This window comes from Podarcis raffonei, chromosome 16 (genome assembly GCF_027172205.1).
Source record: "Podarcis raffonei isolate rPodRaf1 chromosome 16, rPodRaf1.pri, whole genome shotgun sequence".
NCBI classification, from domain to species: domain Eukaryota; kingdom Metazoa; phylum Chordata; class Lepidosauria; order Squamata; family Lacertidae; genus Podarcis; species Podarcis raffonei.
In genome coordinates this window covers 21,546,968-21,566,383 of record NC_070617.1, presented here as the reverse complement: position 1 = coordinate 21,566,383, position 19,416 = coordinate 21,546,968, and the positions used below count along the sequence as shown (strand labels likewise).

At 44.5% G+C, this 19,416-nt stretch overlaps 1 protein-coding gene across 5 annotated transcripts in view; it reads left to right on the top strand.

Annotated features, from left to right (window-relative positions):
- Nucleotides 1-16,701, top strand: part of TPCN1 (two pore segment channel 1) — a 44,961-nt gene extending 28,260 nt beyond the window's left edge. For all 5 annotated transcript variants that reach the window (XM_053368184.1, XM_053368181.1, XM_053368185.1 and 2 more), the window contains exons 16-28: nucleotides 998-1,054; nucleotides 1,167-1,217; nucleotides 4,385-4,457; nucleotides 5,500-5,607; nucleotides 6,305-6,376; nucleotides 7,026-7,115; nucleotides 8,704-8,819; nucleotides 9,997-10,043; nucleotides 10,650-10,718; nucleotides 11,420-11,504; nucleotides 12,310-12,446; nucleotides 14,631-14,711; nucleotides 15,257-16,701. In XM_053368184.1, coding sequence (XP_053224159.1) covers nucleotides 998-1,054; nucleotides 1,167-1,217; nucleotides 4,385-4,457; nucleotides 5,500-5,607; nucleotides 6,305-6,376; nucleotides 7,026-7,115; nucleotides 8,704-8,819; nucleotides 9,997-10,043; nucleotides 10,650-10,718; nucleotides 11,420-11,504; nucleotides 12,310-12,446; nucleotides 14,631-14,711; nucleotides 15,257-15,376 — 1,106 coding nt within the window. In that variant the 3' untranslated portion in view covers nucleotides 15,377-16,701. The remainder of the gene's footprint in view (nucleotides 1-997; nucleotides 1,055-1,166; nucleotides 1,218-4,384; nucleotides 4,458-5,499; nucleotides 5,608-6,304; nucleotides 6,377-7,025; nucleotides 7,116-8,703; nucleotides 8,820-9,996; nucleotides 10,044-10,649; nucleotides 10,719-11,419; nucleotides 11,505-12,309; nucleotides 12,447-14,630; nucleotides 14,712-15,256) is intronic.
- Nucleotides 16,702-19,416: the final 2,715 nt, after the last annotated feature.

Sequence of the window (19,416 nt, the reverse complement as noted above, 5' to 3'; positions counted from 1 at the left end):
TATTTCAGGGTAGTGTTTGCTGTACCTCTTCCCTCCCCATCTCTCTTTCCTTTTGTGTCGTGCTGTTGAGCCTTAGAGGGAAGGGGACTGCCTTGTTTTGTCATACAGTGGTACCTTGGTTCTCAAACTTAATCCGTTCCAGAAGTCCGTTCCAAAACCAAAGCATTCCAAAACCAAGGCGTGCTTTCCCATAGAAAGTAATGCAAAATGGATTAATCCGTTCTAGACTTTTAAAAACCCATAAAACAGCAGTTTAACATTAATTTTCCTATCTAACGAGATCATTGATCCCTGAAATGAAAGCAATAGTCAATGCCCTGTACTATAAAATAAATAAGACAGCTTTGTAGATGATAAAAATTAAAATTATTATTATTATTTTACCTGCACTGATGATAGTCGTTGTTTGGATGTGGGGCTTTTATCCATTTCCGCATTCACACAATCAGTCAGTCAATCAATCAATCAATCAATCAATCAATCAATCAGTAGCTGACCTGGGTTCCAGACAGTCACAAAAACAAATTAACTGAAAAAGCCTCAAAAACAAAAACGCAAAATAAATAGCAAAAACAAAAGCACCAAACTTCATCTGTTCCGGAAGTCCGTTTGATTTCCAAACTGTTAGAAAACCAAGACACAACTTCTGATTGGTGCAGGCGCCCAGGAAACAATAGCCGACAACCGTATTGGACGTTTGGCTTCTGAAAAATGTTCGAAAACTGGAACACTTCTGGGTTTTCGGCATTTGGGAACCAAGGTGTTTGAGAACCAAGGTACCACTGTACTGATCTTATGTATGCTGCTCTGGGGTCCGGGGGGGGGGTGAAGTGCTTTTTAAAAGCTTAAAAGCTGGGTTGAAAGTGCTTAAAACCAGTCCAAATTTTGGTTCCTGTGTGAAGCTACCTAAAGGTGACATCTTAGCTGAATCCATGTGTTTGGATGCTCTGTGCTGTGTCTCAAAGATGGGCTGACGGGGTTTTGTTGCGTTTTGTAGATACTCTGTTGGCAGTGAATGGCCTCTGGATCCTAGTGGAAACCTTTATGTTGCGAGGTATGGAATAACACAGCTCTCTTCTGTTTGCTGACCCTCTTCCCTATCAAGGTTTCACTGCCCCCATCTGATATGGTGTTTTCCCTCCCTCCCTCTCTCTCTGCTTTTTCAGATGGGATCTTCTCGCGAGATGTCCCTTGGAGTTACATTGTCTTCCTTACAAGTAAGTCTTGGCGCTCCCTATTATGATCTCTGAATATACTCCTTCCAAACATTTGTGCTTGTTGGGATATTTGTATTCATTTATTTAAAATATGCATATAACACTATTCATTTAAAAACAACAACCCCAGAGTGGTTTACAACATAAGACCATAGAACAAAAGCCATATAAGAAAGTTAAAATCCACACTTAACTTTCGCCCCACAAAGGTCCACACTCTAAAGCTCCTTTCTTTTTGTCCCAGAGCTTTCCCCACAAAAACGAGCTCTTTAAAGCTGCAGCACAACAAATGATAATTGGGGTTTTCTGCAGATAGTTGTTTGCTCCGATTCAGCTTTAAAGAGCAGGTTTTCATGGGAAAAGCTCTGAAGTAAAAACAAGGTGCTAGGACACAGAGTTGTAAACTGTGAACCATGCCTGGAAACACAGAGGGAAGGTAAGTGTGGATGAGCAGATAATAATAATAATAATAATAATAATAATAATAATAATAATAATAAAAAATTTTATTTATATCCCGCCCTCCCCAGCCGAAGCCGGGCTCAGGGCGGCTAACAACAATAAAACAATACAAAAGTACAACACAAACAACACTCTAAAATCATTCATTATAAAATTAATTAAATTCAAGCCACTGGCCACCATTGGGCCAGAGCTCCGCAAAGATTGCCGAGGGAGGGAGTCAGGCTGTGCCCTGGCCAAAGGCCTGGCGGAACAGCTCTGTCTTGCAGGCCCTGCGGAAAGATGTCAAGTCCCACAGGGCCCTAGTCTCTTGTGACAGAGTGTTCCACCAGGTCGGAGCCACAGTCGAAAAAGCCCTGGCTCTAGTTGAGGCCAGCCTAACTTCTCTGTGGCCTGGGACCTTCAAGATGTTTTTATTTGAAGACCATAAGTTTCTCTGTGGGGCATACCAGGAGAGGCGGTCCCGTAGGTATGAGGGTCCTAGGCCGTATAGGGCTTTAAAGGTTAAAACCAGCACCTTAAACCTGATCCTGTACTCCACCGGGAGCCAGTGCAGTTGATATAGCACCGGATGAATGTGATCTCGCAGCGAAGACCCCGTAAGGAGTCTCGCCGCAGCATTCTGCACCCGTTGGAGTTTCTGGGTCAGTCTTAAGGGCAGCCCCACGTAGAGCGAGTTACAATAATCCAGTCTGGAGGTGACCGTCGCGTGGATCACAGTGGCTAGGTCAGGGCGAGAGAGGTAAGGAGCCAACTGCTTAGCTTGGCGGAGATGGAAAAATGCCGCCTTTGTTATAGCTGCAATCTGCGCCTCCATGGAAAGGGAGGTGTCGAAGATTACACCCAAACTCTTAACGGACGGTGCTGGCACTAACTGCGCCCCCGCAAGAGATGGGAGTTGCCCCCCCAATCCCATATCACCCCGTCCCAGCCACAGGACCTCTGTCTTCGAAGGATTTAGCTTCAACCGGCTCCCACCTAACCATCCAGCCACAGCTTCCAGACATCTGGTCAGTGTGTCTGGGGCCGAGTCAGGATGGCCATCCATCAACAGATAGAGTTGGGTGTCATCGGCATACTGATGGCAACCCAGCCCAAAACTCCGGACAAGCTGGGCGAGGGGGCGCATAAAGATGTTGAAAAGCATCGGGGAGAGTATCGCACCCTGAGGTACTCCACACACCAAGGAGTGGCGCGATGACAATTCCCCCCCAAGTGCCACCCTCTGTCCCCGACCAGAGAGAAACGAGCGCAGCCATTGAAGGACTGTGCCCTGGATCCCCACGTCGGCAAGGCGGTGGTCCAGAAACAGTTATGGAAAGATATATTCTTAATTGCTTGCAATAGAAAGTGTTCAGCAGGAGTTTAAAAGTTTGCATGGAAGGTGTCTGCTGAATCTCTATTGGCAGAGCATCACATGATACTGGGCCAGTTATATGAAAGGCTTGGTTTCTTGTTGTTGCGTGGCGAGTACCCGCCCTCCCCCCCTTGGAAAATAAAGACACAAGACGCAGCATTTAAGGTTAATGGGTGAAAAAGGCCACAACTTTATTGATTGCAGGAATTGAGCGGTATTGGCTTAGGCATTGGTCCTATCAACTAACTGGCTTCAGCCTGATTGCTTGAAGACCGGCAAGGGTTAACCGCCAGTAGGGGGAGTCCTGCTGATGTACATCAACTAGGAGCTCCCCCGGGGTCACCGCTCGGGGGCGTGCCTTAGACCCACACCTCCATAGGCTTCGCAACGCCCCCCTGGAATCCTTTACCGGACTACCCTTCGATTTGGGGGAAGGTGATGGCGCTTCCTCCCCCCTCATCTGCATAACAATACCCTTACCAATGCCTAAACTTGCTACGAGGTAGGCGAAAAACCAAGTGGCTGGTGCCAATTTGCCAAGTGTTTTCAATTTGCCAATTGTTTTCAAATGAGCCTTGCCAACTCGGGGAACAACCCAGCTTCTTAAGCCTGTTGTCTCAGTGGTGGTATCTGCGTTGGTCAACAGATGCAGTTTGTTTCTTGAAACTATCCAAGCAAAGCTCCTCTGGGGAAGGGCTGCACCTGCTTTGCATGCAGAAGGTCCCATGTTCAATGCACAGCATCTCCAGGAAGGACTAGGAAAGGACTTTTGCCCGAAACTCTGGAGAGCTGCTGCCAGTCAGTGTGGACAGCACCAAATTAGATGGACCTGACTCTGCATAAGGCAGTTTCTTATGGTCAAGTGGAAGGTTTTTCCTGCTTATACAGTGCTTTTGTGTTTTTGTATGTGCTAGGAGCCGCCCAAAGTGGCTTGGGAAGCCGGTCAGATGGGTGTGATAAAAATAAAATAAAATAAAAATTATTATTATTATTATTTATTACACTATGTTAGAAGGTCCTTGTTAGAGGCCCAGTTCTTGATGCCCTCCTCTTCTGAGGGGAGGTGGGTTGAAAGGCAGGATAACTAGGTTGTAAGAAAACACTTCTAGATCCATCTTTGGGAGAGGATGTTAAATGACAGCTCTCTGCTTTCACCGTGTCCTAGAAGAGCTTTTGGTCTCTATCAAAGGAGCTCCAGATTCTTCCCATGTTGGCTGCTTATCCACTTTCCCCTCAGACATGGGTTGCTTCCCTGCCAATGAAGGTGTCTGTTGTCGAATTTAATGCCAAAGGTCACATCTGATCTTCAGCCTGCATGTGATGTTATTATTTTCTCTTGTGTCAACAGTCTATGGGGTTGAAGTGCTCCTGAAGATCACTGGATTGGGGCCTATTGAATACCTGTCATCTGGCTGGAACCTGTAAGTGTGTGTCATCATTCTGTGTCATAAATTATTTTTTTAAAAAATGTTTATATTTTATTGAGATTATTCTAGTAATTTAAAAAAAAGAAAGAAAAAAAAGAAAGAGAATATATAAAAATACATTTTAAAAAGCAGAGGAAAACAGCAATAACAAAATAACATAAAATGTACATAAAATGTAAGTTTACGAAACTATACAGTTATATACATAGATAAATTTGTTTCGACAAATACGTTCCAAATATCATTACATTTGTCCAGGCATAATCTTCATCTGAAACTGATTCGTTCATGGCCTGCAAGAGCTGTCGTGTCATCTATCCATTGATTGAAGGGGGCTATATTTTTGTCCTTCCATTGTATCAGTATCAATTTTTTTGCAGATGTGAGGGGATAGAGAATCCAAATGTCAAGCCCTATATATGAGGTGCAGTCGTACCTCGGAAGTCGAACAGAATACGTTCAACTTCCAAAACGTTTGGAAACAAAGGCGCGGCTTCTGATTGGCTGCAGGAAGTTCCTGCAGCCAATTGGAAGCTGCAGAACCCGCGTCGGACATTCGGGTTCCAAAGAACGTTTGCAAACCAAAACACTTTCAGTGCTCAGGAGGCAAAACGTTCGACTCTCAAGGCGTTCGGGATCCAAGGTATGAACTGTATATAGTTTATGCGTCAGAGACTAAAGCAGGGAAAGGGAACCTCAGGCCTGAGGGAGGGGCTAGATGTGGCCCTTTGAGTCTCTCTATTTGGCCCCCGAGAGTCTCTCCCAGGCCACACCCATCACAGTCCCTGCTTCGCACCCTCCTTGAGCATTTTTGCCAGGCTAGAATGTTTGCAAACTCCTTCCTTGCCTGAATGGGGTATAGAGTCCATAAACATTAGTTGCTGCACCCATTTTTCCTGCTGGCCCCACCCACCACCCCCCTGTTGCCCTGGGGGGGGCGTTGCCTATAGGGGAATGCAGCTCTTCTCCTCAGGGACACAGGCTTACAAGTTCATCTCTGAAGATGTTTCTTCTTTTTCCCCTCTCTCTTTTCCAGCTTTGATTTTTCTGTCACCTTGTTTGCATTCTTGGGCCTCCTGGCACTGGCGTTAAACATGGAGCCGTTCTACTTCATTGTAGTCCTGCGGCCTCTGCAGTTACTGAGGCGAGTAATTGGTTGAATATGTACAGAGGGAATGGCAAACCCAAGAGCTGGAATGATTCGTTCCTAACTGAGGTTTGATGAAGGCCTTGGCTGACAGGATGCCGAGAGGCCAGTCTGGGGGTCAGGAGAAAGGGGAGAGTAGTTGTATTATTGTTCATTTTAATTGCGTATGGACTCCGTTGTTGCTTGCAAACGGTTTAGAAGCCATTTTGGCATGTAAGTGGTATAGAATAAAGAATGTTAATAATCATATTGCTTCCCAGTTCTGGGCACCACAATTTAAAGAGGATGTTGACAAGCTGGGATGTGTGGAGAGGAGGGCAACCACGATGATCAAGGCTCTGGAAACCAAGCCTTATGAGGAACGGTTGAAGGAGCTGGGTATGTTTAGCCTGGAAAAGAGGAGAAATGATAGCCATCTTCAAATATCTCAAGGGCTGTCACATAGAAGAGGGAACAAGCTTGATTTCTCCTGCTCTGGAGGGTAGGACTCGAATCGATGGCTTCAAGTTGCAAGAAAGGGGATTCCGACTAAATATCAGGAAGAACTTTCTGACAGTTTGCATTGTGTCTTCCTTTCGTTGCCCCAGATTAGTAATGCATTTAAAGATCAGAGTCAGTCGGCCACCCTGGGAAGTAAACATCCTTCTGCAACTCATTCATGTTGCTCCCTGCTCCCTTTTTGTTGTTGTTGCAGGCTGTTTAAGCTGAAGAAACGCTACCGGAATGTCTTGGATACCATGTTTGAGCTGTTCCCCAGAATGGCCAGGTAACTGAGAGTGGAAGGCGCAGCAGACAGTGATGGCCACCAACTTGGATGGCTTTAAAAGAAGACTGGACAAATTCATGGAAGATAAGGCTATTCGTGGCTACTAGCCATGATGGCTGTGCTCAAGAGGTAGTTATGGCCACAAACTTTACATTAGCTTGAAAAAAGATTTGTGGAGGATTATGCTATCATAGGCTACTAGCCATGATGGCCGTCTTCTGCCTCTGAATACCAGTTGCTCGAATCAGGTGTGAACACTGCTGTTGCACTTGGGTCTTACTTTCAGGCTTCTGATTGGACCGTCTTGTTGACCATGTGAGAACAGGAAGCTGGACTAGATGGACCTTTGGCTCTTCCTACGTTCTTAAAGACCCCAATAAACAATGTCAACATACAAAAACTCACCAGGCCCTTCTGATGGCAGGTGGCTCTAGGTCAAGAGGGCACTGAAGCCTTTCTCGTTGGCTCCCTCTTTTTCTCCTGGGATCCCTTCCATGTCTTGCACGGTCGAGCTTTAGAGTCCTCTGGCTTCTCTGCTGAAGGCATAGGAATGGAGCAGATTCCCTTAGATCACCATAAACTCCCTAACAGAAAAGCCTAGCTGCCCATGATTTTAGCTTCGCTTAACCTTGGCTTTTTTCTCCTTTAGCCTAGGTTTAACATTGCTCATCTTCTATTACTGTTTCGCCATCATTGGCATGGAGTTCTTCTCAGGAAAGCTCTTCCCAAATTGCTGCAAGTGAGTGCCCAGCATTTTCCTTCCGTCTGGAAAGTATTTACCGTGCCTTAAAGTTGGGAGCCTTAAAGATGTGTCTGAATGGAAGTGGGGAGAGATAGGTTCAAGTTCTGCATTGTTTATCTTGCAGGATTGTTTTGAGGATTCAAGTGGGCTGGGCCGGGCAGGGCAGAGGCTGGTGGGTGGAATGGGAAGAACTCTATACACCACCCTGAGCGCCTTTTGGAAGAGGGTGATAAAAATATCATTAGTTGTCCATTTGTTTCTGGGCCCAATTCAAGATGCTCATGTTGGCGTTTAAAGCCCTAAACTTGGGCCCCAAATATCTGAAGACCGCCTCTTTCCCTGCAGAACATATCAGGTGTTAAGATATGTAAAGGAGGCCCCTCTTGGTAGTTCCACCTGCCCCTGCAGTTCGGGGGGATGGCAGCCTGGGAGAGGGCCTTCTCTGTGGGAGCCCCTAAGCAATAGAACTCCCTCCACATTGATGTGCTCCTGGCACCTTCACTAAACAGCTTCCAGCCACTGCGGAAGGCACACTGGCCCTCGACACCTGGACCCGCCCTATTCCTGTGATTGTAATCTAACTCTTTTACATTACAATTACAGGAATAGGATGGGCCCTGAAAACACACATCTCAGGTGTCGAAGGCCAGTAGCCACGGCCACAGGTCCCTGAAGCCACCGAGTTGCGTTAACTCAATAATAATAATAATAATAATAATAATAATAATAATAATTGCACCCCACCCATCTGACTGGGCTGATTATAGCATCACGGCCTTATGGCTTCTGTTCTGGGACACAGAAACATTTTCCAGGCTACCTACCCCCTCTGCTGTCCGGAGTTACATTTGTAAAAAAATAAAAAACCACCTCATCCCTTATATACTCGACAAATGGCTGTGTTCTCCTGGAGAGGGCCTCCTGCAGGTACCACTGTATCAGGAGGTCCATTTTGTGTGATGTCATAAACAGGGCCCTTAGTGTGGTGGCACCTAATTCTTTGGAACGCCCTCCCTTTGCATATCAGTCTGGCACCGTCTCATTCTGTCTTTAGAAGGCTTTCCTCTTTCAACAAGCCTTCTAAATAGAGATTTTTTAAAATCCCAGTGGGCATTTATATCAGATGTGAGTCCCACCCCCCATAAGTGCCACAATGTTTTTTTCAATTGTGTTTATATAGGTAATTGTTTTATATAAGTTTTTATAGTCTTGTGAAATTGCTTTGAAATGTTTCATGGGAAGTGATTCATAAATAAATGGAAAAGGGTATATCGTCAAGCTACTGTGAGCCATTTATTATTATTATTATTATTATTTTCAAACATTTTCACAATAATCTTCATACCAAATAGTTGCAATGTTTCATAAATTCACTTCCCGCCCCCATTTCCCCAGTGTTTTTACTCAGATCCTTTCTACTGCATTGTATCTTTTATCTACTACACAAGATTTCTCTGTTACAATCATTTTATCATTTTTCTTCTCCTGCTTTTATCTCAAATCCTGCCTCTGATTTCACTTGACTATAGTATCTTTTTTAAAAAAATAGTCCACAAAAACATTTTGTACCTGCTTCTCCGTTCAGCACCAGCACGGTGGCAGATTCCTATCGCTGGGTCAACCATACCGTGGGAAACAGGACGGTGATGGAAGAAGGCTACTACTATCTCAACAACTTCGACAATGTTTTGAACAGTTTTGGTAAGAGCACAAATCCTAGCGCCCTCTGCTGATGTAGCCAGGAAATGCCGCTGGGGAATTTGGTAGGGACTTCTGCAAGAGACTGTTGCTGCCTGTGAGCAGGGTGAATAAAAATCAATGATTTAAAAAATATAAAAAACAGATTTTTTAAAATTTAAATCAGAGGTTTTTTTTATTTAAGCCAGGTTTTTTAATTTAAATTGGATTTTTAAAATTAAATGTTTTTGGAGGAAACATCTTTCTGAATACAGTTTTCTGTTTAAGTTACATTATAGTCCAAAGGCTATTCATCAGGAAATAAGGATTTGTTTTAAGTTTTTCATGTGTGCTAAAACTCAGGGTTTTGTTTTTTTTTAAAAAAACCCATTTAACCACATCAGTTAACAAACATGGATACATATGCTCTAATGTTATTTTTTAGTTAAATATATTGTTTAAATTGTTATTAAGGAAATGATTATTTTTCTCCTTCCAATAAAGTACAGCAGAAAAGTTATCCAAATATAAACAGTTAACTTATTAAACCTCACAATAATTTCATAATTATCGGTCAATGTATTTCTAATAGTATAACCAAATCAGTAATTTTTGATATAACTGTAAAAACTACTCTGAAAATTTATTATTCCAAAAATGAAACCTTCATCTGGTTGTAAATATTAAGATTATACGAGCAAGAATTAGTCTTTCTGTAAAAAAATTTGATTTAAATCAAGTCTTACTGACTAGTGATTTAAATAAAGTCTTGCTGACTAGTGATTCTGAGCCAATTGGAAGCTGCGCCTAGGTTTTCTAACTGTTTTGGGGGTTGAGTGGACTCCTGGAACAGATTAAATTCGAGAACCAAGGTACGGCTGTACATGATTCCTGCAAAACAGGCTGGTGTGGGAGTCGTTCAGAAACATGGACCAGCTCCATGATGGCTGCCCCTGTTGCTTTCCTTGATTGGATAGTGAGCCAGCCACGCATGGCCAATCAGAGATAATGTCCTAGTGCTCAGTTCTCAGCGGGGCAGTGAGCCCCGATTCACCACATGCGATTGGCTCACTTTTGCCCAAGAAGATGTGACTCAAGAAGGTTTCGCAGGAAGTGACCCAATGTTCCGGTTTCATCTAGCCCCCAAATTCAAGACTGCTGAGGGGGAACTGAGCCACCCCTCTTTTTTTCCTTTTTGCAGTTACCCTGTTTGAATTGACAGTTGTCAACGACTGGTACATCATCATGGTAAGTGGCACTCTGCCGCTCCCTGCCAGGAGCTTTCTTCTGTAACAATGTGGCTTGTGATTCCTTGGTGTCTGCGCTACTGCGCATTGGTTTATCACTGGCCATTAGATCATTGATCATTGCAGGGAATATGCCAAACAAATGGGCACATGGAAGTGAAAAGTAGAGGGAGCCAGTGCAATATGATTCTGGTAGGAACGCTATACTAATGCTGGGAAGACCTGGGTTCAAACCTGCCACTCTCAAGCATAAAGTCCACTGGGCGAACTTGAATTAGTGTCCCTCAGTTCACCCATTGAGGGGATGAAATGAGTGTGAGAAGAGATAGAAAGAGAAAGTTAAGTGAGTGAGACCCAGGCTCCTCCTGGCCTGGCTATTATAGTCAGTACGACCTTGACAGAAACATAACAGAACCAGTTTAAACCAGCTGTACTCAGCTTCCCAGAAGGAATAACCAAAACATCAGAAACCTTTTTCCTGTTTCTCTCACATAGAAATAAACCTTCTAGAATCCTCCTGAACCAGTCAGAATAGGAAAGCTCTCTGCACATCAGATCAATACTTTCTGTGCTAAGAAATTAAAACTGGCAATATTTTCCTTTTCAGGAAGGGGTGACATCGGAGACTTCGCACTGGAGCCGCCTCTATTTCATGATTTTCTATATTGTGACCATGGTAAGCGGAGTTGCCAACTGTGCTTTTTTGTGAAGCAGTCCTGTGGCTACAGTCTGTATGTTGTGGTGCAGGGATGGGGCCTCCAGGCGTTGTTCAACTCCCATCAGCCCCAGACAATGGTCAGGGATGATGGGAGCCGTAGTCCAGCAAATTCAGCAGGGCCACATGCTCCCTGCCCTGTTCTGTAGCCTTCACAGTCACTCCCAAGGACTAGAAATATAGTTTGCCTGCAAAGCAGTCAAACTTTCCTTCTTGATGCATGGCCATCTGATGAAGGGTTGTAGCATCATTTATGGTTGATCCTAGAGCAGGGTTTCCCAAAGTTGGGTCTCCAGCTGTTTTTGGACTACAACTCCCATTATTATTATTTAGAAGACATCATCTGGCAGCCCTGTTTAGGGAAGTTTATCATGTTTGAAGTTTTATTCTGTTTTTAGTCCTCTGTTGGGAACCACCCAGAGTGGCTGGGGAAACCCAGCCAGATTATTATTATTATTGTATTATTATTATTATTATTATTATTATTATTATTATTATTATCCCTGACTAGCAGGACCTTTGGCCAGGGATAGTGGGAATTGTAGTCCAAAAACAGCTGGAGACCTTACCCTACTCCATAAGTCAGCTTGAGTAGAGCAGCGAAATAAATAATTTGGGTGAGCTGTTTTTGCATTGCTGCTGACCTTTTCCTTCCCCCACAGGTGGTGATGACAATAATTGTAGCCTTTATATTGGAGGCGTTTGTATTCCGTATGAACTATAGCCGGAAGAACCAAGATTCAGGAGGTCAGTGGGGTCACCCTTGCAACCTGTTTGTTTCCTTCCTTATTTATAATAATGTTTTCAGACCGCCTTCCAGGCACCATATCAAAACGGTGCACAAAAAATAAATAAATGTGTGAGTGCAAAAAGTATAAAAAACTGTAAAAACAATGCAGAATAATCATTAAAGGGGCTGGCTCATCCTAAGAGAGTGGAAACAATTGAACAGGCCTGTCATAGAATCATAGACTTGTAGAGTTGAAAGGGACTCCAAGTTTCATCAAGTCCAACAGCCTGCATTGCAGGAGTCACAGCAGGAATCAACTTTTTAAAAGCGTCTTCGAAAGATTCTGTACTTTAAAAGCAACAGTGCCTGCTGAAAGATTGGGACTAGTGGCATTGAATGGGTGTGGAAGCACTTTTGAGGCATTTATTATTATTATTTTTGATCCAACAGCAGTCGGCCTTCTATGGGCCACACGGGACAGGCAGGCAGGACTAGCAGTTGCCTGATGTGATCGTACATCAGGTCCCCCAAATGTTAAGCCAAAATTCTTCAGCAATGAAGAGTCATGCTGCGGGTGCATTGTGAGCGAGCTCCCCCATTCTTCCTCTGCAGCCACGTTTTGAACTCGCCCCTCCCCCCCGCCACTGGGCGCTGTGTGATGACGTCATGTGTATGGCCCGGTGGGTGTGCGTGGCTTGCCCAAAATGGCCTGGTGGGCCAAGTCAAAGAGGCTTGGGCAGGCCTGATTTTGCCTGAGGTTTCCTTGCCGCTGTCCCCTTCCGTTACCCAGACAAGCCTTGTCCTTGCCTTTCTCCTCTGCAGAAGACATGGGCATTGTTTTCGAGAGAGAAGTCTCCAAGGAAGAACTGACAGCTGTTGCAGAGCTATATGGAAGGAACTGCATTGCCTCGGCTGCCAGCCAGCTGCTCAAGGTCGTTTCCCAGATGGACAGGCACAGGGTGAGTAAAGGGGACTGGAATTCCAGCATCTTCTGTTCACCACTTTCCAGGTATCCTCTCTCACCTCGCCACCACTTGGCTGGTCTTGTTCAGAATGATAAGACTTAAATCGCTTCTGATTTAGAATGCTAGAGGGTATCCCTCTGTGGCCACTGGTCCTTGAAGAGGAAGGTAACAGAGCAATTCAGATTCACCCACGCTTCACATGTTGCATATTTTTCCAGCACAGATTATTGGGTGGTGGTGGGGGGGGTGGAGATGCACACACTGGAATGCCACAATAAGCATGTACAGTGGTACCTCAGGTTACATACGCTTCAGGTTACATACGCTTCAGGTTACAGACTCCGCTAACCCAGAAATAGTACCTCGGGTTAAGAACTTTGCTTCAGGATGAGAACAGAAATTGTGCTCTGGCGGCGCAGCAGCAGCAGGAGGCCCCATTAGGTAAAGTGGTGCTTCAGGTTAAGAACAGTTTCAGGTTAAGAACGGACCTCCGGAACAAATTAAGTACTTAAACTGAGGTACCACTGTAGTAGATTTCTTCAATAATCACACCATTGTGATGTTTATGGCAACTTCGTTTGCCCTTAGTCATAGCAGTGGCTGCTTGAGGACTCACAAAAGTGGAGTCCCCAAACCTTTAAATTACACAGGATTATATAGAGAGGCATTCCCTTATCTTAGCTATACACAGGCGTAGAAATTAAGTCCCATTCTCAGAGGAAAATCATGCCTGCATTATACAGGCTAGATGCCTGGTTCAGAAGAACAGGATGCATCCTCTATCAAACTAGCTCGAGGCTGAGTTTTTCCTCCACAAATGTTATCGACACCATTTTACAGTTGGAGTAAGCAGATTCTCCTAACAATATAATTTCACGTACTGCTTTTTACCCTTCCAGCGTTTGAAACCTCCATTGTTCTAGGTGCATTTCGCAACAGGGGATTTCATTAGCGCAACAGTTTCTGAGCTCTGAGCACAGTACAGTGGTACCTCGGGTTACATACGCTTCAGGTTACATATGCTTCAGGTTACAGACTCCGCTAACCCAGAAATAATACCTTGGGTTAAGAACTTTGCTTCAGGATGAGAACAGAAATCGCACGACGGCGGCCCGGCAGCAACAGGAGGCCCCATTAGCTAAAGTGGTGCTTCAGGTTAAGAACAGACCTCCGGAACAAATTAAGTACGTAACCAGAGGCACTACTGTACTGCGCCTCAGATTTCTGATTAAAACTGCAAAGTCCCCTTTACTCACCCTTTTTCTGCCTCCCCACTTCCAGCTACTCTCTGAAGACTGGGGAAGAGACCCTCTTAAGAATATTAGATGGGTGGGTGGGCAGGGGAAGGACTAGACCATGTGAAAAATGAACATAATATTTTATATAAAAGTGCACCTAGACATTTCATTGTTGCGCCCATAACCTAGGTTTCAGGTGCCATTTAGCTCCTAGCTTTCATATCTCAGTTTTGAACACTGATCGCTTCACATGTAGGCTATCTATCAAGCATATACTATAATTCCCACTACAGGCACCAGGTTCCCATAACTTCAGCTTCCTGACAAACTCATGTAGGTGTGTAATATTCACATCTTAACAGTGTGTACATGCCCCGCCCCCAAATGCACACAGAGCTGCATAGGAAAAAACCAAAACCTGTCCCCCTGTTTGGCCTGCGGATTCCAACCATCAGTTTCATTTATTTGTGTCTAGTCATCAGAAAATTCCAAAACTAACATTTAACAGAAGGGAAATAGCACAAGGTAACATCATTGGGAGTTAACTCTGATCTTAATAAGGTACAACATGAACAAGTTTAAATGCTGAATTTTAAGCAAATCACAGCAATGTTTCCATTTAATAAAAAGGATTGTTCTTGCTTTAACTAATATTAAAATTAAATGAATTTATGCAAATCTGAATAAAATCGTGTAAGACGTAAATGCCCCCCGTTTTCAAGAATTTATCTCCTCTTATCTGATAGAAAGCCTGCAGTGGTCGCAGTTGCACATTTGTCTTGAGTTCCCTATAAAGTTAGAGATGTGCTCAGGTCTCTCTTGGTGGCAAGATCCCTGTGTGCTCTTAGCAGCACCTGTATTAGCTATGATCCAACTCTGGCACCCTTCAGAGGCAGTTGCCTTCTTCCTTCCTCTTACTGCTTCTCTTCCATCATTTTAGCAAACGTCCATGCTGTTCCTGGGGCGGCGATCGAGGACCAAAAGCGATTTAAGCATGAGAATGTATGAGGAAGAGATACAGGTAAGATATGTGAAACTGCTTGCATCCTAGTTATGGTTATGCAATGGTCCCTGTAGCTTGGTGGACTCAGGGATTTCTCGGAGGTGCTGCCAGCCCCGTAAAAAAGGTAAAGGTAAAGGACCCCTGACAGTTAAGTCCAGTCGCAGCGGCGCTCATCTCGCTTTACAAGCCGAGGGAGCCAGTGTTCGTCCACAGACAGTTTTTCTGGGTCATGTGGCCAGCATGACTGAGCTGCTTCTGGCGAAACCAGAGCAGTGCACAGAAATGCCGTTTACCTTTTAAATGTGTTGTGGAGGGGGCGTGGAATTATTGGTTTGTTTTTGTTCGTATTTTTATTATGTGTTTTGTGTTTTTTTATAATGTCGTTTTTTGTTGCGATGTGCCTTGAGATGATTGTGATTAATAACAATAACAACAACAATGCTATTATTATTACAAGCAGAATATTGGGCTCGTGCACAATTCATTGCAGACATTCATGATTTGAGGGCATGCTATGGGTGTGGGAAATGAAATGATCCCAGCATTGTTGCCTCTTCCCACAGGAGTGGTATGAAGATCACTCCAGGAAAGAAGAAAGGCAGTTTCCCTGGCAGGATGACCAGTCACTCCATCAGCCCTCGCCGTTTCCAGGCCTCCGTCAGCGCTCTCAGACCATTATCTAAGCCCAGCTAACCTAAGCTGCTGCTTTGTCTGCTATGCATTAACCACCCCGTTTACCTACTTTGCAAAGTACGTCTCAGATTAATGCATAGCGTAGCCTGGCAGAAGAAGGTCTCCTGGCGCTCTTGTGTAAGAGAGTTTCGGCTCTCCCTTTTGCAAAAGCTCATCCCTGTACTAGGGCCTTTAAGGCATAACCAGAGTACTGCAGGATGGCTGGGCATTATGCAAGGGATGGGGGCTGGTTAACAGGGTAGCCACAGTGAATACTTCTGGGATTTGTCTAGTGTAAAGCAGCCCGGGGTTAATTTGGCTATTTTTCCCCAGTGCAGCTGGATAAAATAGTCAGCGGAAGTTATACAATCAGGCTGCTTTCCCCCGGGCATTCCAGCCTCCCAGAAGTGGGTGGCTGGCATCAGCAGAAAAAACAAAACACCACCATTTACTGCCACTGTTTGCCTGTCTCTAACTGTAACTAGGCTGCCTAGTTTTCAGCAGGACTGCCCTTTTGAGGTTCAGTTCTGTCCTCATCATCTCCATAATGGTTCAATAAGCTGCTGTGGCTCTACAGCATTTTCCCTTCTCCAACAAGGTTTGTTCCCTGTTGGGCAGAAGTCCTCTACTCACAAACTGGCTGAAACCTGGAAACTGGTGAATGAAGGAATCCTACCGCTGCAACTAGCAGAGGGCTGCTTGTCGTGGTGGAAGCAGCTCAGCCTGTGGGCATGTGTTAAAAGCAATAACTTTGAAAGAAGGAAAACTGACCAAGGTGTAATCCTGCAGTCACTGCACAACAGGGTCCAGGTTGATCCTCATCACTTGCTGCAATTTTAATTTTTATTTTTTTTAAATTACCAGCTCCTTATTAGCTGTTGGCTCTGTCTGACAGCCCTCCACCACACAAGCTAGAGGTAAACAGAGATGCAGCAGAATTCTCCTTTGGTTTGCAATATGAACATTTGACAACATATAATGCTTGCCACAAATATGACGGTACTGCAGCCTTCCCAAATTCTTCTCCGGCTTAGAATGTTACTCTGAGCTGGAGAAGAATTCCATGCCTCCCACCTACCTACCTAAACTATGTTGCTTATAAGCAGGGAGGAAAGGTCTTTCTCCCCGTGAACTGTTAATATTCCCAGCAGCACTTGGAAATGGAGCTTTCCTTCTCCTCTTGACTGTATGCCATAGCAGCACAAAGTGAAGGCAAAGGGGAAGAGACAGAATTTCCTGCTGCAAGATAAACAAGTTGAAGGTGCTTTTATTTGTCCAATTTTAACTTTAGTAGGCTCATAATAAGCCAAGCTATTTCCCAGGTGGTTTTTTTTTTTTTTTTAAGAATAAGGGCTTATTCTGAGCAAATCTGTGTTACCATAAGTGAGTAAGACAGCAGCGTGTGTTTGCAGAATCCCAGCTGACCTGATCTGTCCCAAAGACAGACGAGGAGCTTTCCCTGTGGTGGTCAGGGAAGATGTTCCCTTGAGACAGATTCTGTAAGCAGAACCAACCATTGGTCTTGCAGCACCCACCTCTAGGCAGATTCTAAAACCCCAGATAGTGGCCTGCTCAGGGAAGCCATGCCTGCTTAACTCAGTTCCAGCCTTCCTTGAGATCGGATATGTACAGCATTACCAAGTGCTGCCTAAGATGAGGGTGAGAGTTCTGTGGAAGTTTGGGGTTCATGCACTGCAGAAAACATCAACCAGCAGTGATTGCTGCCCCTGCCTTTTTTTTTTTCCTTTTGCATATAACTTATTTGCTGATGGAAGGCAAATTCCGACCTCATGATGGTGAAATGGAAGTTTTGTGTACCAGACCACTAACTAGCCCAAGGCTAGCCAGTGTGTCGGCCTCCAAATGTTGGTGAGCTCCATCATCCCTGCATGGCCAGAGATGATGGGAAATGGAGCCCATCCACATATGGAGGGTGCCGTGTTGGCTACCCCTTGAACTAGACTAAGGATCAAACCTGTGTGCAGCATTTATCTGGGCCAACAGCCGCCTCCACTGATTATAGACACTTGGGGCCGCTATTCTTAAAAAGTGTTTTTCTCCTAACAGCTGAGTACAGTTTCTGCAGCTCTACAAAGCTGGAGTCTGAGGCTTTGAGGGAACGCAGTTGCTCTCTGTAGAATATTGCTGTTGTGGTTTCAGAACCGGGACATGCTTCCTGAGCTGTACTGCTAACTAACTGACCTGTCACTCAACTTGCACTGTATATGCCCCCCTCCCCAACTCCTTACCAGAATAAGCTAGTGATAATTCCAGAAACTGCTTCTTGCAGGATGGAAGGAAAAACAAACCTCAGCGAGTCTACCTTCTAACTTGTCTTTTCTCCTTGGCTTCCTCCAACACTTAACTCCAAAGACAATCACTTGCAGGAACGTAACACGGTGGGAGGTTTTGTTCGCTGCGAGTTTGTATGGCAACTGTAATGATGACGTCTGAAACAGTGTTATAGAGATATTTACAGGCACATTTAATAAACCTTTTAAAGCGTTCCTTTCGTCTTTGCTGTCTGCATTTATTTGCAAAGGGCGTTGAGGTAGGTGAAACAGCTACTGAACTGCATAGACCACTTCCTGTGGCAAGAATGCTTCTTTTCAAAGAAGTATCCAAGCCAAATGTAGAGCTTTCCTGTTTTCACAACTGCACATGCAGTCTACTCAGAAAAAATAAAATAGAGACTTAAGTGTTAAGAAGCCTTTGTCTCCCTTCACCTTCCATCTGCTTACATTTAAAGCTCTTCCTTATGGAACCTGTTCCCCCCACCCTTCCCCCTTTTCCTAAATTGGAGGTGGTTTTTGGTCATTGCCGCTATTTAGTTTGTAAGCCAAAAGCAAGGGCTGGTCAATTCTTCTTTTGTACAGTAGCACTACTAAGCAAGCTTAGGCATTTTATGGAGAGTAATGCTTCCTCTACAGTGCTCATACAGACCCTCCAAATGTCCCTGTTTTCCAGGGACATTCCCGGATTTACAGAAGCCATCCTGGTTTCTGATTTGATTCCAGAATGTCCCATTTCCCCCTGAGGACGTTCCTATTTTCATCAGAGAAATGTTGGCAGGTATGGAGTTATGCTACCCCCGAGCCAAGGAGATAAGTCATCTGAAGGCAGCCCTGTATAGTTTTATTATGTTTTTATATACAGTGGTACCTCAGGATGCGAATGGGATCCGTTCCAGAGCCCCATTCACATCCTGAATAGAACGTAAGACGCGATGACATGTCTGCGTGTGTCACATTTTGCCACTTCTGCGCATGCGCGTTTTGTCATTTTGAGCGTCTGTGCATGCGCAAGCGGCGAAACCCGGAAGTAACGCGCTCCGTTACTTCCAAGTTGCTGCAGAGAGCAACCCGAAAGCGCTCAACCTGAAGCACATTCAACCTGAGGTATGTCTATGTTGGAAGCCACACAGTGTGTCTGGAACAACACAGATGGACAGGGTTTAAATAAAAAAATTATTATGGAATAGGACATCCTTATTTTCATCAGAGAAATACGGGAGGGTATGCTGATGCACAACACACTATTGATGGTTTGCATACTTCCTGCACATAAAATCTTTGTCAGCGTCAGAACTGTGGTAAAAGTGAGATGCGTGGCCTAGACAAACTCCTGAGGGCCGGAGAGAGGTTTGATTTGGCCTCTAGCATTGAAGTTCCCCAGCCCCAGTACAGCACTGAAGACAAGAAGAAGTAATTGCGTTTTGCCTTTATTAACATACCAGATGTTATGCTGTGCTGAGCAGAGAAAAGGGTTTAACAGGAACGGAGAGTACTGCATGTATTGGCACCTGATGCAAATGTCTGATATGCAGTTAAGTCTTAGGTTGAAGGAGATTCCTTAGAATAGCAAGCAACGTTCAAGAAAGCACTGGCTACTTTCCTTCAAAAAACCTGGCTGTGTATACTTTTAATGATGCACACAACTCCTATCCATTTGGGTTCATGGTCCAGAAGTTAATTGCAGCAACTCTTGGCTTCATATAACAACCCTAATCTCTAGCTCCCAGCACCAACAATTCATATAACAAAGCAATTTT